Source organism: Lotus japonicus, chromosome 3, assembly GCF_012489685.1.
Source record: "Lotus japonicus ecotype B-129 chromosome 3, LjGifu_v1.2".
NCBI classification, from domain to species: Eukaryota; Viridiplantae; Streptophyta; class Magnoliopsida; order Fabales; family Fabaceae; genus Lotus; species Lotus japonicus.
In genome coordinates this window covers 32,563,387-32,589,166 of record NC_080043.1, presented here as the reverse complement: position 1 = coordinate 32,589,166, position 25,780 = coordinate 32,563,387, and the positions used below count along the sequence as shown (strand labels likewise).

The 25,780-nt window shown below is 39.3% G+C and overlaps 1 protein-coding gene and 2 pseudogenes across 3 annotated transcripts; all 3 read right to left on the bottom strand.

Moving 5' to 3' along the window:
- Positions 1 to 11,101: 11,101 nt before the first annotated feature.
- On the bottom strand, positions 11,102 to 12,400 carry LOC130743982 (uncharacterized; annotated as a pseudogene).
- Positions 12,401 to 12,610: 210 nt separating this feature from the next.
- Positions 12,611 to 13,889, bottom strand: LOC130743981 (uncharacterized; annotated as a pseudogene).
- Positions 13,890 to 16,151: 2,262 nt separating this feature from the next.
- LOC130709533 (uncharacterized) lies at positions 16,152 to 18,625 on the bottom strand. 3 transcript variants are annotated; one of them, XM_057558919.1, is made up of 3 exons: positions 18,047 to 18,625; positions 17,031 to 17,363; positions 16,152 to 16,522 (listed from the first exon to the last, which is right to left on the bottom strand). In XM_057558919.1, exons 2-3 carry the CDS (start codon positions 17,259 to 17,261, stop codon positions 16,418 to 16,420), a joined length of 336 nt encoding a protein of 111 aa, XP_057414902.1. In that variant the 5' UTR covers positions 17,262 to 17,363; positions 18,047 to 18,625; the 3' UTR covers positions 16,152 to 16,417. The 3 variants fall into 3 exon arrangements, with proteins under 3 accessions (XP_057414902.1, XP_057414901.1, XP_057414903.1); XM_057558918.1 differs by having other exon boundaries at positions 17,031 to 18,625; XM_057558920.1 differs by having other exon boundaries at positions 16,152 to 16,519; positions 17,031 to 18,622.
- Positions 18,626 to 25,780: the final 7,155 nt, after the last annotated feature.

Sequence of the window (25,780 nt, the reverse complement as noted above, 5' to 3'; positions counted from 1 at the left end):
CTAGATTGCTTCCCAGAAATTGACAATTTCCAAAAGTACTTTTTCTCTCTGTTCTATCTCCAGCATAATCAGCATCACAATAACCTGAAAGCTTATACTCTGATATTTTCTTATACATCAAGCCAAGGTTAGTGGTGCCTTTCAGATACCTTAGGATCCTCTTAACAGCAGTTAAGTGGGTTTCCCTTGGATCTGATTGGAAACGAGCACATAAGTGAACACTAAATAGTATGTCTGGCCTAGATGCAGTTAAGTATAGAAGTGAACCTATCATGCCACGATAGAGCTTCTGACATACTTTACCACTTTTATCTTCTTTCTCCAAAATGCATGTAGGATGCATTGGAGTCTTGGCCACTGTAGATTCCAGCATATTGAACTTCTTCAGAAGTTCTTTAGTGTACTTTCTCTGATGGATATATGTTCCTTCTGGTGTTTGATCAACTTGTATTCCCAGAAAGTACTTTAATTCTCCCATCATACTCATCTCAAATTCAACCTGCATCATCTCAGAAAATTCTTTGCAAAGAGATTGATTAGCAGAACCAAATATAATATCATCAACATAAATTTGCACAATTAAGATATCATCTTTATAAGTCTTGCAAAAGAGAGTTGTATCTACTTTACCCCTTACAAACTCATTCTCCAGAAGGAATGAGCTAAGTCTCTCATACCATGCTCTGGGAGCTTGCTTCAGACCGTAGAGTGATTTCTTCAATTTGAACACATGGTCTGGTTTCTTTTCATCTTCAAAACCTGGGGGTTGATGAACATAGACTTCCTCTGAGATATAACCATTTAGGAAGGCACTCTTTACGTCCATCTGATGTAGAACTATGTTGTGATTTACTGAGAAAGAGATCAATAGTCTGATTGCCTCCAGTCTTGCTACCGGAGCAAATGTTTCAGTGTAGTCTATTCCTTCCTGCTAGCTGTAGCCTTGAGCAACTAGCCTTGCCTTGTTTCTGACTACATCTCCTTTCTCATTTAGCTTGTTTCTGAATACCCATTTCGTTCCAATAACATGAACATTCTCAGGCTTCTTCACTAAGCTCCAAACATCGTTCTTGGAAAATTGATTCAATTCTTCCTCCATGGCCAGAATCCACTCCTTGTCCTGAAGAGCTTCATCTATGGACTTGGGTTCAATTAAGGACACCAATCCTTTCAGACTCAGCAAGGTCTCTTCAGAGGGTCTGAAGGCAGATCTGGTTCTGACTGGTTAATCTTTGTTGCCCAGAATCAATTCCTTAGGGTGAGCTGCAGTGATTCTGCTCTTCTTCAGAGTTAGTGAGTTAGAGGGACCAGCTTCTTCCTCTGGTTCATCTTCCTCTGGCTCAGCTTCCTCTGGAGCTTTGCCTTTGTCAGAAACATTAATGCTTAAATCTGCAAACTTTTCAACTAGCTTTGACTGGTCAGAGTCAAGCTTATCATCAAATCTAACATGAATAGATTCTTCAATAGTCTTAGCATCAGTATTATAAAATCTAAAGCCTTTAGATCTATCAGAATAACCAAGTAATAGACACTTAGAAGACTTAGCATCAAATTTATGCAATCTATCCTTAGTATTGAGAACATAACAAACACAGCCAAAAGGATGAAAATAAGAAATGTTGGGTTTTATGTTCTTCCACAATTCATAAGGAGTCTTATTCAGAATTGGTCTCACAGAGATTCTGTTCTGAATGTAACATGCTGTATTTACTGCCTCTGCCCAAAAGTGCTTAGCCATGCCAGTTTCTTGGAGCATGGTTCTAGCCATCTCCTGAAGAGTTCTGTTCTTCCTCTCAACAACACCATTTTGTTGAGGAGTTCTGGGACAAGAGAAATCATGTGCAATTCCATAGGAATCAAACAGACTCTCAAACTTATCATTCTCAAACTCTCCACCATGGTCACTTCTGACACGCACAATTCTACAAGCCTTCTCGTTTTGCACTTGAGCAATGAAGGTAGAGAACACAGCATGAGACTCATCCTTGCGGGTTAGAAACTTTACCCATGTCCAGCGGCTATAGTCATCAACGATAACCATCCCATATCTCTTGCCACCTATAGACTCAGTTTTCACTGGTCCAAACAGGTCGATATGCAGAAGTTCTAACGGCCTTGAGGTTGAGACAACATTCTTTGCCTTGAAAGGGACTTTTGTGAATTTGCCTTTCTGACATGCTTCACAAAGAGCGTCTGAAGCGAACTTCAGATTGGGTAAGCCCCTGACAAGGTTTAGCTTGCTCAGCTGAGAAATCTTTCTCATACTGGCATGCCCTAACCGTCTATGCCATACCTACTGCTCTTCATTAACAGACAGAAGGCACTTCACATTCTGAGCCTCCAACTCAGATAATCTGATCTTATAAATGTTGTTCTTCCTCTTGCTGTTAAACAGAACAGAGCCATCGATCTGACTTACAGCCCGGCAGGACTTTTGATTGAATATAACATCATAACCCTTGTCAGCTAATTGACTTATAGACAATAAGTTATGTGTTGAGCCGTCTACCAATAAAACATTATCAATGCATGGACTACTATCTACACAAATAGTACCAGTACCAATAATTTTACCCTTTTCATTTCCTCCGAAGCCAACTTCGCCTCCAGGCTTAAGTTTCAGCTCTCGGAACATACGCTTTTCTCCCGTCATGTGACGCGAGCATCCACTGTCCAGATACCATGATTGGTGTTTCAGTGGAGCTATCAAGGATATCTGCAACATAGATAATCTTGTCCTTAGGTACCCACTTTCTGGGTCCTCTTTTGTTAGTTACCCCAGAGGTTCTGATCACCTTGGGTGTCTCAACATAATATTTTAAAGGAATGTTTGCATGATATTTAGTCATAGAGAAAGATCCCTTTTTAAGAGGGTTTTTAGCAACTTTAGCAGGTACAGGATCAGGCAATATGGTACCAGAGGGAACAAAGCATTCATACAAAGATTTAGCTTTAGACACAGAAGGCTCATTTCTAATTGGTTTAGAATAGCCAATGCCATGCATTCCATTTCTGCTTACGCCATAGATCATTGAAGCCATTAAGCTTCTATCCACGCTTTTAGCTAGGAATCTTTGAAAAGACTTTTCATACTTAGATTCATTTCTACAATCAGAGGCATCACAGGCAACAATTTCTTCTAACTTAGCAATCTGGTTCTTAAGCACAGAGTTAGAATTTACCAAAGCATGATTTTCATTTTTCAATTCAGAAATAATTTTCTCATGTTCAGAAGGAGTCTTGGAGACAGCAGATAAGTTCTTTTTCAACTTTTTATGCTTAGACAATAAAGAGTTATACTTATCCATGATATCAGACAAAGCATGTTTCAGTTCAGAGGTAGAGAAAGAAGCAAATACCTCATTTTCATCGTCTGAGTTAGGATCTCCTTCTGATTCTGAGTCAGAGTCAACAGCTTCCTTTGACTCTGCTTCTTTGTCTTTGACAATGGCCATGAGTCCTTGGACTTCACCATCAGAGTCAACATCCTCTGACTCTGATTCATCAAATGTCACCATCAGACTCTTCTTGGTCTTGAAGTGCTTCTTTGGCTTCTTGTCCTTCTTCAACTTTGGACAATCACTCTTGTAATGCCCAGATTCTTTGCACTCAAAACATGTGACTTCCTTGATTGAAGACTTCTTCTGACCTGAGGATTCAGACTTTTCTCTTGCCTTTCCAGAGCCTTTGTATTTGCTCTGCCTGTGCTTCCAGATGCGGTTGAGTCTCTTGGAGATCAGAGTCAGCTCATCTTCATCAGAATCTTCTGATGCTTCTTCAGATTCTTCTTCTTCAGCTTGAAGAGCCTTTGACTTCTCAACCTTAGCCTTTTCAGATTTGGATTTCAAGGCTATGGACTTTTTCCTCGGATCTTGCATCTCTGAGCGTTTCAGCTCATGGCATTCCAAAATGCTGATGAGTTCTTCTAAACTCATATTCTCAACGTCTCTCGTGAGCTCTATTGAAGTCACCAAAGGCATCCAACTTTCAGGAAGACACCTGATGACCCTTATGACATGATCTTTTGTTGTGTAGCTCTTGTTGAGAGGTCGTATGCCAGCTACAAGCAATTGAAATCTGGAGAACATTTCTTCAATGGACTCATTTGGCTCCATGATGAAGGATTCATACTTTTGGATCAAAGACAATGCCTTTGATTCTTTGACTTTCTTGTTTCCTTCATGAGACATCTTCAGAGATTCAAAAATGCCTTTAGCAAACTCACGATCTGTAATCTTCTGGTACTCCTCATAGGAAATAGCACTTAGAAGAATTGCTCTTGCTTTGTGATGTTGTGAGTACAGCTTCTTTTGATCTGCAGTCATCTCTGACCTTAGGATCTTCTTGCCATCTGCATCAACTGGACGTTCATAGCCATCCACAATAATATCCCAGAGATCTGCATCGAAACCCAGAAAGAAACTTTCCAGTCTATCTTTCCAATATTCGAACCTTTGACCATCGAACATAGGAGGCTTTGCATTGTAACCATCTCTTTGAGTTTCACTGGTGGTGGCAGCCATTGTTTTTCACACCGGCCCGGATCACTGAACACTGTTAGGTGTGGTAATCAGAACTTGCGCTCTGATACCAATTGAAGGTATGAAAAACGGTAGAAAGGGGGGGGTGTTTGAATAACGTTTTCAGTACAAAACTACCACCTTAAAGATTTAGACAAATCTTTCGAGAACTTAAGTGCTAAAGATAAGAGATAGAAAAGCACACAAGGATTTTATCCTGGTTCACTTGATAAATCCCTCAAGCTACTCTCCAGTCCACCCGTTAAGGTGATTTCTTCCTTCTTAGAATGAAGGCAATCCACTAATCAGGTAAGAGTTACAACTGCACTTGAAACCTACAAGTGACTAACAATTACACTGACTTAGCTCACACTAAGATTCACTCTCTTAGTCTTCTCTAGGATCCGATCAACCTTGATCTCCTAAAGGAACTAAACAAACTGTTTATCAAAGAATTGTTTACAAGAGATTTGCTTCTAAAAAGCTAATAGTAAACACAATGAATTTCAGATGAAAGAAAGCTTAGAATATTTTGAATATGTCTTGCGCGTATATTGCTTCTTCTATGTTTCTATTCTATTCTAGCCGCTTCTTTCAATCTTCAGCCTCTATATATACTCCAAGGATTAGGGTTGAGCGTTGCATGGGAAATGCTACCGTTGGAGGGCAGTTCTGGAAAATCTAGCTTCTGCTGTGGCTGAGAACGTTAGGTAGGTCGTCAGGAAGGTACACTTGCTTTTGTACTTGGATAGCGACTTGACCTTTTAACCTAGGAGACTTCTGATCAGGGGAATACTTCATATTGGAACTTGTGAAGCCGGTTGATCAGAGTCAGAGGGAAAGCACAGATCCTCTGACCATTGTATCTTCTGATTCTGAACTCAGAGGGAAGAACATGGCCTTCAGAGTTTCTTGCTTCTGGACTTCAGAGTTTCCACTATTCAGCTTCTGGATCTTCAGAGTCTTCTACACCATCAGAACATCTGAACCTTCAGTGTTTCTTGGTTATCAGAACTTCTGGATCTTCAGAGCTTCTAGCGACTGAGTCCACATCAGAGTTTGTATAGCTTCAGAACTTCTGAAGCTTTTCCACTGTTCATACTGAACATGGTGAATGCGAAAGCGTTGCTTGGGTTACCCTTTATACACAGTGCTTCTGATTTGTGTGAGATTGAGTTGAGGTCAGAGCCTGTAAATAGCACACTCAGAAAAACACGTTAGAGTACCACAATTGTTCATATCAAAAGGTTAACTTGTAATCATCAAAACATAGAGTTGTACTACTAGATCAAAACTAGATCTTACAACTGTCACACGGGCACAAGGAACTATGCATCAGAAATTCTGACGCACGTGTTGTTGTCTCAGCTTCAGAGTCAGTACCAGTGGGCACACACACTCTGATTGAGTTACCTTCTGGACTAGACATCTTCTGATCAAGAAGTATCATAGTCAGAGGTTCTGATCCATCTTCACTCTGGACAAAAGTCCATGTTTAGATTTTTCAGAATAAAATTAAATCTATCTTCAGCTAAGGGCTTTGTAAAGATATCTGCCCATTGATGGTCAGTATCAACAAACTTCAGAAGAAGTACGCCCTTCTGTACATAATCTCTAATAAAATGATACTTTACCTCAATGTGCTTTGCCCTTGAATGCAAGATAGGATTCTTACTCAATGAGATTGCAGCAGTGTTATCACAATAGATTGGGATATTGCTCTCAAGGATCTGATAATCCTCCAGCTGATGTTTCATCCAGAGCATCTGAGTGCTGCATATTGCTGCTGAGATATATTCTGCCTCTGCAGTTGATAGTGCAATGGTTGATTGCCTCTTGCTTGCCCATGAGACTAGATTGCTTCCCAGAAATTGACAATTTCCAGAAGTACTTTTTCTCTCTGTTCTATCTCCAGCATAATCAGCATCACAATAACCTGAAAGCTTATACTCTGATGTTTTCTTATACATCAAGCCAAGGTTAGTGGTGCCTTTCAGATACCTTAGGATCCTCTTAACAGCAGTTAAGTGGGTTTCCCTTGGATCTGATTGGAAACGAGCACATAAGTGAACACAAAATAATATGTCTGGCCTAGATGCAGTTAAGTATAGAAGTGAACCTATCATGCCACGATAGAGCTTCTGACATACTTTACCACTTTTATCTTCTTTCTCCAGAATGCATGTTGGATGCATTGGAGTCTTGGCCACTGTAGATTCCAGCATATTGAACTTCTTCAGAAGTTCTTTAGTGTACTTGCTCTGATGGATATATGTTCCTTCTGGTGTTTGATCAACTTGTATTCCCAGAAAGTACTTTAATTCTCCCATCATACTCATCTCAAATTCAGCCTGCATCATCTCAGAAAATTCTTTGCATAGAGATTGATTAGCAGAACCAAATATAATATCATCAACATAGATTTGCACAATTAAGATATCATCTTTATAAGTCTTGCAAAAGAGAGTTGTATCTACTTTACCCCTTACAAACTCATTCTCCAGAAGCAATGAGCTAAGTCTCTCATACCATGCTCTGGGAGCTTGCTTCAGACCGTAGAGTGATTTCTTCAATTTGAACACATGGTCTGGTTTCTTTTCATCTTCAAAACCTGGGGGTTGATGAACATAGACTTCCTCTGAGATATAACCATTTAGGAAGGCACTCTTTACGTCCATCTGATGTAGAACTATGTTGTGATTTACTGAGAAGGAGATCAACAGTCTGATTGCCTCCAGTCTTGCTACCGGAGCAAATGTTTCAGTGTAGTCTATTCCTTCCTGCTGGCTGTAGCCTTGAGCAACTAGCCTTGCCTTGTTTCGGACTACATCTCCTTTCTCATTTAGCTTGTTTCTGAATACCCATTTTGTTCCAATAACATGAACATTCTCAGGCTTCTTCACTAAGCTCCAAACATCGTTCTTGGAAAATTGATTCAATTCTTCTTCCATGGCCAGAATCCACTCCTTGTCCTGAAGAGCTTCATCTATGGACTTGGGTTCAATTAAGGACACCAATCCTTTCAGACTCAGCAAGGTCTCTTCAGAGGGTCTGAAGGCAGATCTGGTTCTGACTGGTTCATCTTTGTTGCCCAGAATCAATTCCTTAGGGTGAGCTGCAGTGATTCTGCTCTTCTTCAGAGTTTGTGAGTTAGAGGGACCAGCTTCTTCCTCTGGTTCATCTTCCTCTGGCTCAACTTCCTCTGGAGCTTTGCCTTTGTCAGAAACATTAATGCTTAAATCTGCAAACTTTTCAACTAGCTTTGACCTTTTCATTTCCTCCGAAGCCAACTTCGCCTCCAGGCTTAAGTTTCAGCTCTCGGAACATACGCTTTTCTCCCGTCATGTGACGCGAGCATCCACTGTCCAGATACTATGATTGGTGTTTCAGTGGAGCTATCAAGGATATCTGCAACATAGATAATCTTGTCCTTAGGTACCCACTTTCTGGGTCCTCTTTTGTTAGTTACCCCAGAGGTTCTGATCACCTTGGGTGTCTCAACATAATATTTTAAAGGAATATTTGCATGATATTTAGTCATAGAGAAAGATCCCTTTTTAAGAGGGTTTTTAGCAATTTTAGCAGGTACAGGATCAGGCAATATGGTACCAGAGGGAACAAAGCATTCATACAAGGATTTAGCTTTATACACAGAAGGCTCATTTCTAATTGGTTTAGAATAGCCAATGCCATGCATTCCATTTCTGCTTACGCCATAGATCATTGAAGCCATTAAGCTTCTATCCACGCTTTTAGCTAGGAATCTTTGAAAAGACTTTTCATACTTAGATTCATTTCTACAATCAGAGGCATCACAGGCAACAATTTCTTCTAACTTAGCAATCTGGTTCTTAAGCACAGAGTTAGAATTTACCAAAGCATGATTTTCATTTTTCAATTCAGAAATAATTTTCTCATGTTCAGAAGGAGTCTTGGAGACAGCAGATAAGTTCTTTTTCAACTTTTTATGCTTAGACAATAAAGAGTTATACTTATCCATGATATCAGACAAAGCATGTTTCAGTTCAGAGGTAGAGAAAGAAGCAAATACCTCATTTTCATCGTCTGAGTTAGGATCTCCTTCTGATTCTGAGTCAGAGTCAACAGCTTCCTTTGACTCTGCTTCCTTGTCTTTGACAATTGCCATGAGTCCTTGGACTTCACCATCAGACTCAACATCCTCTGACTCTGATTCATCAAATGTCACCATCAGACTCTTCTTGGTCTTGAAGTGCTTCTTTGGCTTCTTGTCCTTCTTCAACTTTGGACAATCACTTTTGTAGTGCCCAGATTCTTTGCACTCAAAACATGTGACTTCCTTGATTGAAGACTTCTTCTGACCTGAGGATTCAGACTTTCCTCTTGCCTTTCCAGAGCCTTTGTATTTGCTCTGCCTGTGCTTCCAGATGCGGTTGAGTCTCTTGGAGATCAGAGTCAACTCATCTTCATCAGAATCTTCTGATGCTTCTTCAGATTCTTCTTCTTCAGCTTGAAGAGCCTTTGACTTCTCAACCTTAGCCTTTTCAGATTTGGACTTCAAGGCTATGGACTTTTTCCTCAGATCTTGCATCTCTGAGCGTTTCAGCTCATGGCATTTCAAAATGCTGATGAGTTCTTCTAAACTCATATTCTCAACGTCTCTTGTGAGCTCTTTTGAAGTAACCAAAGGCATCCAACTTTCAGGAAGACACCTGATGACCCTTATGACATGATCTTTTGTTGTGTAGCTCTTGTTGAGAGGTCGTATGCCAGCTACAAGCAGTTGAATTCTGGAGAACATTTCTTCAATGGACTCATTTGGCTCCATGATGAAGGATTCATACTTTTGGATCAAAGACAGTGCCTTTGATTCTTTGACTTTCTTGTTTCCTTCATGAGACATCTTCAGAGATTCAAAAATGCCTTTAGCAAACTCACGATCTGTAATCTTCTGGTACTCCTCATAGGAAATAGCACTTAGAAGAATTGCTCTTGCTTTGTGATGTTGTGAGTACAGCTTCTTTTCATCTGCAGTCATCTCTGACCTTGGGATCTTCTTGCCATCTGCATCAACTGGACGCTCATAGCCATCCACAATAATATCCCAGAGATCTGCATCGAAACCCAGAAAGAAACTTTCCAGTCTATCTTTCCAATATTCGAACCTTTGACCATCGAACATAGGAGGCTTTGCGTTGTAACCATCTCTTTGAGTTTCACTGGTGGTGGCAGCCATTGTTTTTCACACCGGCCCGGATCACTGAACACTGTTAGGTGTGGTAATCAGAACTTGCGCTCTGATACCAATTGAAGGTATGAAAAACGGTAGAAAGGGGGGGGGTTTGAATAACGTTTTCAGTACAAAACTACCACCTTAAAGATTTTGACAAATCTTTCGAGAACTTAAGTGCTAAAGATAAGAGATAGAAAAGCACACAAGGATTTTATCCTGGTTCACTTGATAAATCACTCAAGCTACTCCAGTCCACCCGTTAAGGTGATTTCTTCCTTCTTAGAATGAAGGCAATCCACTAATCAGGTAAGAGTTACAACTGCACTTGAAACCTACAAGTGACTAACAATTACACTGACTTAGCTCACACTAAGATTCACTCTCTTAGTCTTCTCTAGGATCCGATCAACCTTGATCTCCTAAAGGAACTAAACAAACTGTTTATCAAAGAAATGTTTACAAGAGATTTGCTTCTAAAAAGCTGATAGTAAACACAATGAATTTCAGATGAAAGAAAGCTTAGAATATTTTGAATATGTCTTGCGCGTGTGTTTTTCTTCTAGCCGCTTCTTTCAATCTTCAGCCTCTATATATACTCCAAGGATTAGGGTTGAGCGTTGCATGGGAAATGCTACCGTTGGAGGGCAGTTCTGGAAAATCCAGCTTCTGCTGTGGCTGAGAACGTTAGGTAGGTCGTCAGGAAGGTACACTTGCTTTTGTACTTGGATAGCGACTTGACCTTTTAACCTAGGAGACTTCTGATCAGGGGAATACTTCATATTGGAACTTGTGAAGCCGGTTGATCAGAGTCAGAGGGAAAGCACAAATCCTTTGACCATTGTATCTTCTGATTCTGAACTCAGAGGGAAGAACATGGCCTTCAGAGTTTCTTGCTTCTGGACTTCAGAGTTTCCACTATTCAGCTTCTGGATCTTCAGAGTCTTCTACACCATCAGAACATCTGAACCTTCAGTGTTTCATGGTTATCAGAACTTCTGGATCTTCAGAGCTTCTAGCGACTGAGTCCACATCAGAGTTTGTATAGCTTCAGAACTTCTGAAGCTTTTCCACTGTTCATACTGAACATGGTGAATGCGAAAGTGTTGCTTGGGTTACCCTTTATACACAGTGCTTCTGATTTGTGTGAGATTGAGTTGAGGTCAGAGCCTGTAAGTAGCACACTCAGAAAAACACGTTAGAGTACCACAATTGTTCATATCAAAAGGTTAACTTGTAATCATCAAAACATAGAGTTGTACTACTAGATCAAAACTTGATCTTACAGACTACAAAACAACACACTTAATATCTTGAAAAGACAACCACATTAACAAAACATCAAAACAGCCAACACAACAAAAAACAATCTTCAGATCTTCTCCTTTTTCACAACTTTCAGGGGTTTCTTGTCAGCAACTGAGACTCCAACAACTTCAGCATCAGGGGGTGATGGACGCTTGGAGGGAGGGGAAATCGTGCTTTCAACAGATACATCCACTTCAGGCTCTTTAGCAGTTTCAACAACTTGGATAGCTTCAACAGATTCATCACCAACACTCTTCTTCTACAATAAAAAGAGACATGATAACGATGCAATTATTTTGCTGTATATAAAGCCACAAAAAAATTAAATAGAAAACAGAAATATCTTTTATAAACCTTTTCCTTAGACTTCAAATATGTTTTAGTAGATTTCTTAGTTGAACTAAGGCAAGCAAGAGGAACAGCAGTTGCCCGAGGAGATTGCTCGCCACTGGAACCATCAGAATCAACAGACTTATTGATGTCCAATTCACCAGCTGGTTCAACCTCTTCTAATGCCATATCATGTTTTGCAGACTTATCTCCAACAATCTAGAATAGAATACATAAATATCAATGTACAAAAGAGAACTTAATAATAAACATAAATTTAAGAAGCATATTTATAACTTATAAAAAATTTACTTTAGCATTTGGAGTTGGATCAGAAGGGACAGGAGAGATTCGCTGAGTATCCGAACTCAAGTCAACAACAGGAGAATTAGAAGTCTCCACAATCTTGGAATTTCCAGCATTAACAAACTCGCCATTAAGATCCTAAATTTATTTCAAAGATTAAATTAACAATCATTGAAGCAATTACATCAAAACTGAAGTTGAATCCAAAGTAAAGTTTACCTTCACTATAATCAGAGATGAAGATTCACCCTTCAGCACTGAAGTAGGGGTCCCCATAATCAACAATGGAGCCGAACTCTCAATAGAGGGAAGGGATGCCTAAAACTGACACATAACCTCTGAGTCAGAGCAGATTTTCTTAACTCGGTACGATGGTTCAAATATCGAGTATGAGCTGTTATTGACTTCAATTTTGAATAGAAATGTTTGATCAATGAGTTCCAAAACATCAGCAGGAACTTCAAAATCAGCAAGATCCTATAAACTGAAAGAATGAATAAACATCAGCCCCATAACAAATTCATATAAATAAAAGAGTTAATAGGACATTACTTACCTTGGTTGGATCTTTGACCAAAGCAGCACATGGTTTATTCAGAAGGACAGATGCCTCTTGATCAAAGATATCAAAGGTTGTTGATTCTGTGGTATCAACAACTCTGACTTGCAGCTTATATCTGGGGATCGGTAAAACCATATGGCAAACATAGTTCTCACAGAAAAACATTCCGTCTGCGGAATACACCTTCTTGTTACACTTGCATGTGGGATACCACCAAGGACCTTCAGGAATAAACTTAACTGTAGCCAGCACAACACATGTAGACTTCTGAAGAATAGAGTCATTTAGGAAAATTAATGTCAGCATAGTCAGAATTAATAAAAATATTACAATCAACTTTAATATAAGAAAAAATACCTCTGTTAAAACTTTTATCTACTCAATTGTCTTCCCTTCAATAAGGTTCAAGAAATCTTCAGCAATGGGAACTTTGTAAGAGTCTTGTAGCTGACTCAAGACTTGGGATGCAGGGTCAGTCAGTGCAAAAAATCTGCAAGGAAAAAATCCGCATTTCAGTTACTATACTGGACAACAAATGAGAACCAATGCTTTCAACAATAAATAACCTTTCACAAAGTGGAGCTGCCTCTTCAACATCAGGATTAAACAGGATCTTTGTAGCTCCATACACATTTTGAATGCTTGGTATCCCTGACATAAAAAACACATGTTAAAACAATATATAAATTTAGTACAGACTACCTAATAAGCAAATATTGCATGTGACAACCTCTGAATGGTTTCATCTTTGCAAATTTCACAATAACAACTGCATTAGTCATATCTCCGGATGCTAATTGTCCAAGAATCTCTGGTACATATTTTCCAAAAAATGCACACTCAAGACGAACATTGCAAATCGTAAAGGTCAAACATTAGTAAAGAACATATATAAAAAGCAACAGGAAAACCAATAAGTTTAATAAATTATAGGAATGTCGCCTCACCCATCTTGAAAAAGCTCAAGAGTAATTCGCTTTTGCAGTTTTCCATCCTTTTCAAATTCTTGCTCGCCACTGGACCCAGTAAGAATCCCAATAACATCTGAAGTAAAAGGTTGTTAAATAAATGAGAACCAATAATAGAAATTTCAATCAAAAAACAAAATAAGCGAATTCAGAGTTTGCAAAAAGATTTTAACCTGTCAGATAAGATGAATCTAGTACATTGAACCGGATGTCAGAAAGAGGAGTGAAAGAATAAGGACTCATGGTTATCGGAGTGTTTGTGGCCAATCTGACAGTGGTGTGCATCTCAAAGTTAATCTTATAGGTATGCGTTGTTGTCCTGAACTCGCCACCATTTTCACCAACACTAAAGGACGATATCTGATAGACACGAGTACACGACCCTCTGTAATCAAAGGCTGAAACCTATACACCAGGGACTTCCGGACAGTAGCATGGATCTTACAGCCCTAGAATAATATTTGAATTAAATCATATACAATACAACAAAGGGGAATGAAATTATAGCAGAATGTCAACTAATGAATTAGATGTACCTTAGCATCCATGAAAACTAATTCCATTAAGAACGGCAGCTTTGATCCACCGAAGCAAGGACTGACCCACATCCGGTTCACTTTCACAATAATAGTCCAAGTATCCTTTGAAGGGTTAACAACTGAAACATCATCAACCTTGATAGCCATTGAGAAAGAACGCAAAAACAGAAGTAAAGCGATATGAGGAAATAAGAGGCGGAGGATGATGGATTCAACAACAGAGATGGTCCTTAAATAGGGAATTAGAGAGAGGATGGTAGAACCCCAAATTCGAATTAGGGTTTAATGAAATGAATTAAGGATTTAGAGTTCCGAAAACTAACCTCGGGGAAGGTTGAGGGGCGGCTGGAATCAAATAAATGGCCACCTTGGGTAAACATCCACAGGATTTGGATCGCCATACTTAGTGAGAAGCATCACGCGTGTTTGGGTTGATTACGGGAAAATGATGGTGGAGAAAAAGAAGATAGAACAATGCTGTGTTTAATGGCTGAGTGCAGCTTACGTTGGGGAGAGAGAAACGTTCAGAATGGGCCTGGTTCAACGATAAATAATCAATAATCATCAATAATACTATTAAAATATTATAAATTTATTTAAACCCATAAAATTCTGAAAAGTTTGAGATGTAACAAACTATTACGTGAATCACATCTGGAAAGTTTGAGATAATTTTGTTAATTAACAAAATATCATAAATTTATTTAAACACATAATTTCAGAAAGTTAAAAAGGATCCAAATATTTTATTATATAAAAGATACTTTCAAAAAACTAATATAGAAAAGATTGATACATAAAAAAATAATGGATTGAAAAATAATTTTAAATTATGAATTAATTAGTACGAATAAATGGGGTAGCAATTAAATTCAAAGAGAATAATGAGAGAGAGAGGAGTTATTAATAATAATGGGGGAGAGGAAGGAGAGGAGACGTTTAAAAAAAAATCAGAAAAGTTAGGTAAATGCCACATGTACAGTGAAGATGTGAGAAGGGTTGTTAGTTTGACATGTGGAATTCCACTAATTCTAAGAATGCATGAGAGCTTAGATTGCATGAGGAGATGACATCTCAGCATTTGGTCCTTTGAACCTTTGCTCTTTTAATAGTATTATTGATTTCCCCTTTTTCTCTAGATGGGTGTGGTTCTTTTCCTCCTCCTCTTCCTTCAAAAGGCTTCTCTTTCCTTCAAACCTCCTTGTGCAGCATTGGAAAATCTTGGGCAAATTAAATCGTCATCACTTTAGCATAATGCCAAAAACTTTGCTGTGCAAAGTTGTTCATCATTTATGTGGAGATTGTAACATCCCTAAATCTTGGGCTCATTTTATTAATCTTTTTCGAAAATGTGGGTAAATTTCAGCCGAAATAAAAACCTTTTCGAAACATAGCCTACAAATAAAAAGTAGTAACTGGAGAAATAGACTGAATAATTCATTTCATTAGTAAAAGCTTTGGAAGCGTACAATGATTCTTTCAAATTAAAACATAATGATTAAACTAGGAATCGACCGCCCCCGAGCCAACACAACAAGAAGGTCACTAGGTTAGGTTCGAACCCTATAAACAAACTCGGCTCACCCCCAAGTACAAACTCAATTATCACACTCAATACCCGACTCATAGATCGCGTGCCTTCCAAGGCCTCCTCCAACGCTCGCCTCATATCGTCTCGCATCCTCTGCTCTCGCGAATCCCATAGTTGAACCATCAGTCCCGCGGTCGATGTCTCGAGCCTTGTCGTCGTTTCAATCAAGCAGGTATAGGGCCGCATCTCGACTGATCACACGCATGCTTGTTGTCTAGGCGTTAAGCGCCCCAAACTACAACATTTTTTGCCTTCAACCGCGGACGGAAAACCGCGGGGCAATGTGAAAAAACCGTGGCAAAAAGCTTACGCCACGGTTCTGCCACGGTTTCCTTGTCACGGGTTATGTGGCCGTCGCCAAGTTCAACTGCCACGGTTTTGCCAAGTATAAGCCACGGTTAATTAAAATACGTAAGGCCGCGGTTTATGTAGTACCGCGTGTCTTAAACCGTAGCTTTAGACATTTAGCCACGGTTTACACACTACTCTAATGCCACGGTTATTTTCTCACCACCAATTCGTAACCGCGGCCTATATATTTCTGCCACGGTTGTACATTAACTCTAGAGCCACGGTAATATTTACTCCACTTGTTTGTAACCGTGGCCAATAGCTTTAGCCACGGTTGTTGTGGAAGCTTAAAACCACATTTTGGGAACCATCTGGTTTGCTTCCATAATATTTTAATAACCTAATTTATTAAAGTATTATAACAATAACAAATGTACTCATCAACTAAAATAATTACAATCAACTTTTCTTTCATAAGTTGATTCATTTAAAAGAAGCACAAGATTAGTTCAACCAATATCAAGAGATAGAGTCGTTACAAAAAACTGAATCGCATGAAACTAAGACCAAATCTTAATTAACACAAATATTGTATTTAGAACACAAAGAGCCAAAAATAAAGGTACTACAAAAAAAAATGGCAATGTCTAATCATGTTCAACTTGACAGCTTCTAGTCAATTCGTGCCAATGTTAAAATCAACATAAGCATCAACAAAATAAAATCTCAACATGTCATACTAAGTTCCAAACAGCCTTTCAAAATAAGAAAATACTATCAATTCCAAAAGCAATCAATATTCTTTTTCTCCTTCTCCTTCTCCTTCTCCATCTCCATCTCCATCTCCATCTCCATCTCCATCTCCTTCTTCTTGAAAATCATCATTCTCCCCATTCTGCTAAAATGAAACACAATACACATAAATTAGTGAAATAGACAATCCAGATAATCATTTCATATTAGTGAAGAATATAGCAACCAACCAATGGAGAAAAACAACAAATTAGTCAAGAAAAGCACAAAGGCAAAGAACACAAATACAAAATTAAAGAAATAGCTAGATAGGCAGCCCTTGCAACATGATGAGACAACCCAAGGTGAGTAAATAAGCTTCGGGCAGCAACAAAAGCAGGGAAAAACCAGCAAACCGCACCGAGTGCTTAAGGTAAGGCCAGAGAAACAGTAAAAAAGAGGACAGCGACAACATAACATACTTGAACCAACCAACATCATGTAACACTAATCAACACAAACCTGATCTACTAAAGAGAGCCACAAGGTAGCCAAGCATAGAGAGCAAAAACAGCAGGGTCGATGCAGATGAATGAAAGTACATTAAACACCCCCTTTTTGGTGCAAATTTTCCCACAACATACCACAAATTTTAGAAAATTAAACAAGTATACCTTTTCGTGAGGGGGAACATAGATCGATGCAGACGAATGCGGAGCTACACTATTTTCATTGCCTAGAGCAGCTTCCATCATATTAGAGATCTCTTCTTCATCTAAATTTGGGTGTTGTAACTTCAGCATGTTCCTTACAAGTAATGTTAATCCATCCATCTGCCTCTTCATACCAGTCATTTCATCTTTATGTTGCTTCTTAATAGCAGAAATTTCTTCATTTTTTTTCATCGTGGATGGTGTTAACGTTCTTCCATAGCAGCGAACTCGACCAGATTTTTCCTTCCCAAACAAAGACTTAAACGTCTTGGATTCATTTGTGTTATGAATTGGCTTATCCTCACAAGACAAAAATTTAGTTAAAACGAACGAGCCCTCAACTTAAAAATAGGGAAACAAAAATAAAATAACAATTAAACCCCAACACTGAAAAATCATTTAAACCCCACCATCACATTTATCATCAAAACACCAACCCAAAGTCTATTTTGTTCATTAGGAAGGAATAGTTTAGAAGCATATTTACTAATCTTTATTTATCCTTTTTCTTTGTTAAGGCAGATATCCACTTGTTCCTGACAATACTAATATAACATATAGCTTCTCTATGGTGCAAATATAGCAGCAAAATTGACAATGCACTGTTTCCATGAACTGACTAGAAGATTAAATTTCAGAAAAGAACTGGCAATCCAAACAAGAATGCAACAATGTCAGTTCATGGCCAAAAAAAATAAAAGGATCAGCAGCAATATTTTCATATAGCCAGTACCAGTTTTTACAGCAGCTTCAAATTGACTAGATCATTGGCTTATCCTCACAAGACAGTTTATTTTCCCTTAATAGAAAATACCAGATTTTGTAATAGAATGAGACAATGCTGTAGATCCTCATGCTACAAAATTTATGAACATATTCTCATGCAGCAAAATTCTATGAACATGTTAGAGAGCAAACAGAGACATTAGAACCCAAACGCAGGTTAATCAACATGAGAAAAAAAGAGAGGGCTGCACCTATGAGAAAAAAGAGGGCCCAATATACTAATGTTGCTCTGCTTGTCTTTTTGGGGGATTTCGTCGAACACCTGCTGTGCAATGCGAAGAGAAAATTTGGAAAGCGTTAAACAGAATCCTGCGAACACTCGCAAATAGGGCAAAACGTGTTGTAGAGCAAACGCTGAAGCATGACTCGAAAACACCCACAATCTGGGCGTAAAACAAGGTTGCATGACTCCCAAACGGCGTGATGAATGACACAATTTTCAGGTTGAAGGGCGCGACCGGCGAAGGTTTCGATTGGGTTGAAGGAGAACTGGAGCGCAGAGAGGACGATGGAGCCCGAGAAATGCAAGGACGGAGAACAGAGGGCGGGAGGAACCCTGCACACGATAGACAACGCCTGGACAATGAAGGGCAGCGCCGTGAAGGTGGAAATTGGAGGCGTTGTTGTGGGTGACGGCGGCGCTAGGGTTGCAGAGAAGCAAACGATGGCTGCTGGCCCCTTGAGCTATACAGTATATGATTTTTTATGTTTTTTTAATGAAAATCAATCCTAGTTGTGCCAACACTCTAAACACACGCGCGGGATTCACGAAATTTTGGCGGAAGGAACTTTTTTAGTGTTAGGCCCAGTTTAATTAATTAATTAAGATGAAGATTTTTATGCCACGGTAATATTTGTAGGTTTAGGTTGCCGCGGTTGGAAAGCTGTAGCCATGAACCGTCCACAATTGTGGAACCGTGGTATACACCGTAGATTCCACGGTTTTTTTCAGCTGTGGTTATCATGTGTCCACAATTTTTGAACCGTGGCATATACTCTAATTAGACCACGGTTTTTTCTCCGTTGAAGAAATTACCGTGGGCTAAAGTGAAAAATGCTGTAATGACATCACACAAGCAAGGGTCAACTTCTAACACACGCATATCATAAGTAGAGTATACTACCCTATCAATCACAAGTTCTTCCCTAAGCTATCATTCACAAATAGGGGAACTATATTAAGTCCTAAGTTTCACAAGTATAGGGAACTATCTCATAGTTCTAAGTTATTGTTAGTCAATTCTCGTGCACATGCATGCAGACGCTTTGGATATCCATAAGCCAATCCCTCTTGGAAAGGTTGGACGAACACGACTCCACGATCGGGGCTGGACTTCTCCAACGCACCGCTGCCCAACAGCTTCATGATCGGGGTTGGACCTTCCAACGCACTGTCGTTTCACGTTCGTCCTTATTCAGGGCCTCCCCTGAATGTCACCATCGACTAGCCCAGTCCAGGTCACTAGTCGTGGCCATCCAAGCCCAGTCCAGGTCACTTGGTCCACAATGCATGCCATGCAAGTCAGTCATCATCACTAGGCCCTAAGCCTCACATATCATAGCATAGTAACTTGCATGCATATCAATAAATGTAGCTAACACCCTAGGCATATAGGCATGTTCATAATAACACTAGCTAAAATTTATTGCATTATTATCACATAACATATCTAGCATATATATCATCGATAGTCCTAACATCATGCTTTCTAACATTCACAACCACAAGTAATTTATCTAGGCCGAGGCCGAAGTGCCCTTACTAGCATATTCATATATCATAAGGTCCTTAACATTTCATAGTCATACAACTACAATCAACCATAGCCGAAGTGCCCTTACTAGCATGTTCATATAACATAAGGTCCTTAACATTTTCTAGTCATACCGTCACAATCAAGAATCATAGACCATAGCCGAAGTGCCCTTACCTTAGTCACAACAGAACACGTCCTAGGACTTTGGATTTGATGAGATTACGCTCACTTCGAACTTCGGCTACAATAGGGAGAGCTTTGTGAGTTGGTGTGAAGAAATGACAGGGGGAGAGGGTCTATTTATACTAGAGGTTAGGGGATAAAGCATTGAAGGGGTAATTGAATACATTTTTCCCTCCTAAACACTTGAAAAATTCGGCCAAAGCTTGGTCAAACTAAGGGTCTCTTTGCATATTATTTTCTAGTCCAAAATTCCCTTTAAAACCATGCTTTAATCCTTCATATAATTGAAATTAAAACCTCAACTTTTAAGCATTAAAAAACAAGTCATTTTTTACTTTAAATGAAGGAATCTTTATTTTTAAAATAGTCCTTTTAAAATCAAAACATTCAAAGACAAGTCCCTCCATGAAAGCCTCAATTCCTTGATTTTCTCCTCCTCCATAAACACCATAAATCACCTTAAAAACATGAAAAAGACCTCACCTTTCTTCCTCACTCCTCTTGGCCGCCCATTCCCTTCTTCCCTTCAGATTTTTCTCTCAAAACCCATTGAACACAAAACCAAGTCAAGGACATGTGATTAAGTGCATTAACCACCATGTTTTCCCTCTTAATGCACCATAAAACCTCAAATTTGAATTCAAAGGTCTCTTCATCTTTTTCATCTCCAAAAATTCAACCAAGCCTTCATTAAGGCTCCAAAAATATTTACAAAAATATTTATTTAATAAACCATAGGTTTAAAATAATTAAATACATTTTATTTAAATAAAAACCTATTTAATTTAAATAAAACCCTCAAAAAATAGAAGAAAGGAATATTCCCTCCTGGAATATTTTTAGAAATATGCCCAGCACCTACCCATGAGTTATGGCCCACGAAATCGTTTTCGCCGACTCGTTTCGCCAACTTATCGCCTTTGTCGGGCCGATTTTGACCTAAAAGTTGTCGTCGCAGAACCCTAGCAATATTACAGTCAAAACACTCGTAGAGTCGCGTACATCGACGTACAGACATTACTAAAACCTAATATTTCCTCTAATAATAAATCACCTTTTATAAAGGCATCATATCACATCTAGCACAAGTAATTCACTGAAAATTATTAAATAATATTATTTAAATAATAAGCCCTAAACCGGGTCTTACAGAGATCGACTTGTCCATGAAATGTTGTATTGGCGACTTGGTTAGCACCACGAAGGCAAGAATGAAAAAAATCACACAAAGTAGTTCAACCCTTGTTTGGAAATGATCAAATGCAGCCTTTTATCCTTTTGTTTTTGTTCTATTTGTTATTTAGTGTAATATTGTGAAAGAGTGAATAGTGTGTGCAGGAGTGGGGATTGGGGAATTTGACACTATAGAAGTTGTAAGGGAGAAAGAGAGGAATTGCTTGGCATCAATAAGGAATACCAAAGAAACAATGTTGCACAAATGCTCAAAAATAGCAATGCTCAATGTATCACTTTGTCTTTTGTCCTCTTCTATTATTTTTTTTTGAAAGGTGAAATATATATATAAATAACTGGAAGGTCAATAAGCTTGGGAACAATCTCTCCCAAGTGAGATAAATAAGAAGAGAAACAGAAACAACAACAAAGGAAAAAGAAAGATAAGCAACAATAGGAAACAAAACAGCAATGAAAAACAACAAACTGGAAACTAACAGAAAAATAAACAGCAATCAGAAAGCAAAATAACTACAGCAGCACCAACAGCTGGAAAACCGTACACAAGTCTCCAACAATATGCCAACGGTCAAGGCACTACCTTCAGCCTTGCAACCAAGTTGGTCCACACAAAGACCATAAAAACAGCCAACAAAACTAATGCAGTAGGGAAGAAGAACAGTGGGTGAGAAAAATGGAAACAGCTCCAAGAAACCAGATGACTCAATGAGCCCGTTAGAGGCAGCAAAAAGCAAAGAACTGCCAAGTGAAACCAGCCAAGGGACAATATGCAGCTCCATGATACCAGCTTTCACATTAAGCCCAATATTCCCATAAGGGTTATTCTCTATCACAACCCAGTTTCGCGAGGTAATCAGCCATGGAGTTTACTTCTCTATAAATATGACCAATCCCTAGACAGCCCACATCACTCACCAGCCAGTCTATAGCATTTAGCTCATTCAGAAGGGCCCAAGGTCTGTTAGCTTTGCGGTTTACCCACCCTACGACTAGCGAGTAATCACTTTCTATGTAAACGTGGGAGGTGGCATATTCCTTGCAGAAATTTAACGCCCGGTGAATGGCATTAACCTCTGCTTGATAAGCCCAAAGAACCCCGGTAGCCACAACGAACATACCAATGATCTCCCTATCCTGTTTCGTCAACACACCGCCAATGCCACTAACGCCAGGAGAGCCTCTTGTTGACCCGTCAACGTTGAATTTGACAGAATTAGCAGTGGGTGGACACCACACTTGATTTCTGTAAGACCTGGATTTATAGAGCAAGTTAATTTCCGACTCACGCATAGAATCAGTGTAAGCGTGACAGGAGTTTGATGTTTGAGAAAGATTAATGAAGAAGAAAGTTCAGGAATTGCTTGAGGAATGTTGCGTAGTCGTTTTAGGAATTAGTGCGAGTCGTCTGCACACCTGCCTTATGGCGAGAGTGTCCAGAATAGGCTAATTTCGCTTTTAGAGCAACGTATTAAGTGAGATTTCAAATCCTTGGAAAATTTAAAGGTTCTCTTTATTTTTCCTTCGACCAGTGTTTCATTTCGGAACTCTGGACTGTACGCACGATAGTATTCACTTTTCGGAAGTCCGACGACGCTAAATTCTTTGCTTCGGAACCCTAGATTCAATCGCTGGATGAAGACTTTTTCTATTCGGAGCTTTTAACGAAGTTTCCGTCCGCAATGCCAGATTTGTTTCGACGTTTCCAATCTTTCTCCAAAACAAAGTTTTGTCGTCCGACATTCACAGCAAAAAGTAGTTTTTCGGGACAGATTAACTTGCACCGCTTTTGGGATTTTATATATCGTTTTTCCCAAATGTTAGAGATTTATTTTGAGTTCTGGAATTATGTCGCCAGAATCTCTCTTAGAATTTATCGATGAACGTGCTGCAAAAATCGGAATCGCGAAATTTTCATTTTCCCTCGATTTCACCTTCCTATAAATAGCTGAAAAATCAAAATATCTTCATTTTTCTTCCATTTGGGGCCGCGGTTCAAGGAGAGAAAAGGGAGAGGAGATTTTTCGCCGAAACTTGACCGATCTTCGCACAGTTCGTTCCTACTTCAAGGTATCGAGGTAACTAGCTTGATTCTTACCTTTGATCATCGTTTATACTGCTTTTCCTTAGTCGTTTCTGTGCTCAAAGTTTCGAGTTTTTTGTAAAACTGTCCGTTTTTCCCGATTTCTCTGTTGGGGTATCTTCTCTACATGCCCAAGAGCCTAGAACCTTCGTCGGTATTCGCCGATTGTGATCGAGTTGTCAAGGATCTGAAAAACTGTTTCAAAACCCTTTTTGGCGCACATTTCGAAACTTTATTGTCGAAAAGTCGTAATCTGACTTCGTGCCTTTAGGATTAGTTGTTACGAATGTCGTTAGGATCATTGCTGTCAAATTTTTTTTCCGAAGTGATAACTTTGAGGTTTTGAGCTTTTATTTTGGACCAAAACGCCCCTGGATAGCCGTATTTTGATCCGATCGTCCGAAAATTTTTCCGACAGTTTCTTTGCCTTAGTTTTACCCTAAAACTACCTTGTAAACAGATTTGATCGAAGAAAAAGAGCCGAAGCTCTTTTTCCTTTATGGCCGAGAGCTATTTCAAGGGGGGGGAGTTTTTCGTTTTCGAAAACTTGTCTTTTCGTACTTGATTGTTGTATTCTGAAACTTTAATGCTTTGTCTATCGTTAATTCGCTGTATTGTGATCGAACTAATCGATTTTGTTTGGATTCTGCTTTGTTTTCTCCGAGGTTCAGTTGAAGGAACTTTGGGTTTTGCAGAGCATTTGTGTGAAGGAGATTTAAACCACGAGGTTGGAGCAGCTCGAGGTTAGGGCAACTTACCTATTAGCTAATATTGCATGATAGGCGTCGATAAATTCGACTTATGCTTTACTTTGATATTGATTATGATGATGAATTAATGTTATGATGTTTTTCCATAACTTATGATATTGTGATGTTGTTGAATTGTGCGTTCTGACGCGACTTCGGAGTGGGGAATCATTGAACTGGTGATATTTGATAATTCGGGTTGGATGAACAACCCTAGGCAAGTCCAAACTCAAGGGTTGAGACTTAGCCATTTGTTTGTATACTTAGACTTTCTCCGGGAATTTCTTTTGGAGGGCTTTCTTTTGGAAAACTTGGAAAATGGATTTTGAAAACTAGAGACTTTGGGAAACTTAGACTTTGAGAAATAAACTCATAACTTGACTAATCCAATTCGAAACGTTTTTACTAAACGAATAAATATAGGGAACCTCAATGGGAAAATGATTGCGAAAGACGGGGAAAAGTCGACTTTGTCATGGGTTGTGGGGAATTGGGGAAAGCCACTGAGGCGATCCATGGTGATGATTGAAAGTCACCGAGTACTCTAGTACTCTTGTTGTTGGAGTTGTGTTGTATTGACCAACACTAAACTCTTATTCTCGTACTCTTGTTGTTGGAGTTGTGTTGTATTGACCGACACTAAACTCTTATCCTAGTACTCTTGTAGTTGGAATGTGTTGTATTGACCGACACTAAACTCTTACTCTAGTACTCTTGTTGTTGGAGTTGTGTTGTATTGACCGACACTAAACTCTTGAGTTTTGAGATTGAGTTTTGAGCTAAACACTTATGTTGTGAGGACAATTCGATGTTTGGCTAACCATATTGCATCATGTATCATTTGGTGAATAACGGGAATGGTTCACCAATGCATCATTTGGTGAAGAACGGGAATGCTTCACCGATGCATTATTCGATGAGGAACGGAAATGCTTCATCATGCGGTGAATAACGGGAATGGTTCACCAAGAGTGAAGAACGGGAATGCTTCACCAGTGACGAACAGGAACGCGTCACAAATATCCGGATCATATTGATTGCATTTCACGCATACATTCACTCTGACTGGAATTGTGTGCTGTTTGATTTATTGAAGCATTGTTAGGGCCAATAACATGCTAGGATTGCTTATATATATATATATATATCAACATATATATCTATACCCCATATCACATGTTGAGTGTATATCTACTTATTTCCGTGAGTTGACCCTAGCGCCTTGGCTTTGGTTTCATGTTTGTGTTTGGGCGGTCGACCTGCTGCCAGATGTCGACGGTGGTTTGGGTTTCGATGGTCTCTCCCTCGGGGGGGGATCAGGTTTGAGTTGGAGGACCGTACTGATGAGCGTGGACGTCTAACGGAGGGAGTTCTACGACGCATGGAGCTGAGCTTCAACTTGCCGTCTTCAGTTCGCTGTGGACTCGGTTATGTGAGCAGTAATGGGAGGGTAGGTTTAGGCAGGCGTCATATTTTGTGTAGAGCTCTGATTCGTCTTATTTTTGGGACAGGGTAGGTTCCCGATGCATGGCTTTTTGTGTGGTTCTCTTGCTGAGGATCACAGAGAGTCTGTCGGACTATAGGGGTCTTGTGTTGAGGCCATTTTGGGGCCGACTTTCTCATTGGATGGCTGTACGTATGACTTTTACTTACACTACTGGTTCTGTATATATTTGCCTACGGGCACACTACTTGGGAGTCACTGCGAGTGCACGTGACGTGGGAGTGCAGCTGAGGCTGTACATGTCTATATATGTTGTACATCGGTTAGTTTAGTTGCTGGGTTATGTCTTTATTTTCTATCGCTTTAATTTTAAAAGGAATCGAACAAAAAAAAATATACCGGTTTTCGCGTAAAGTTTATTTTTGAGTTACTAAAGTGACACCTGGAAATCGGGGTGTTACATTGTGGTATCAGAGCTTAGTCGAGTCTTTTGGTAGCCTTTGGGGAATAGGTCTTCT

Excerpts from the sequence above, each read along its gene's own strand:
- LOC130709533 (XM_057558918.1), bottom strand. The coding sequence starts at position 17,261 with ATGAAAAAAAATGAAGAAATTTCTGCTATTAAGAAGCAACATAAAGAT. Across the intron at positions 16,523-17,030 it reads ATGTTCCCCCTCACGAAAAG|CAGAATGGGGAGAATGATGA; the intron begins GTATACTTGTTT and ends GTTTCATTTTAG.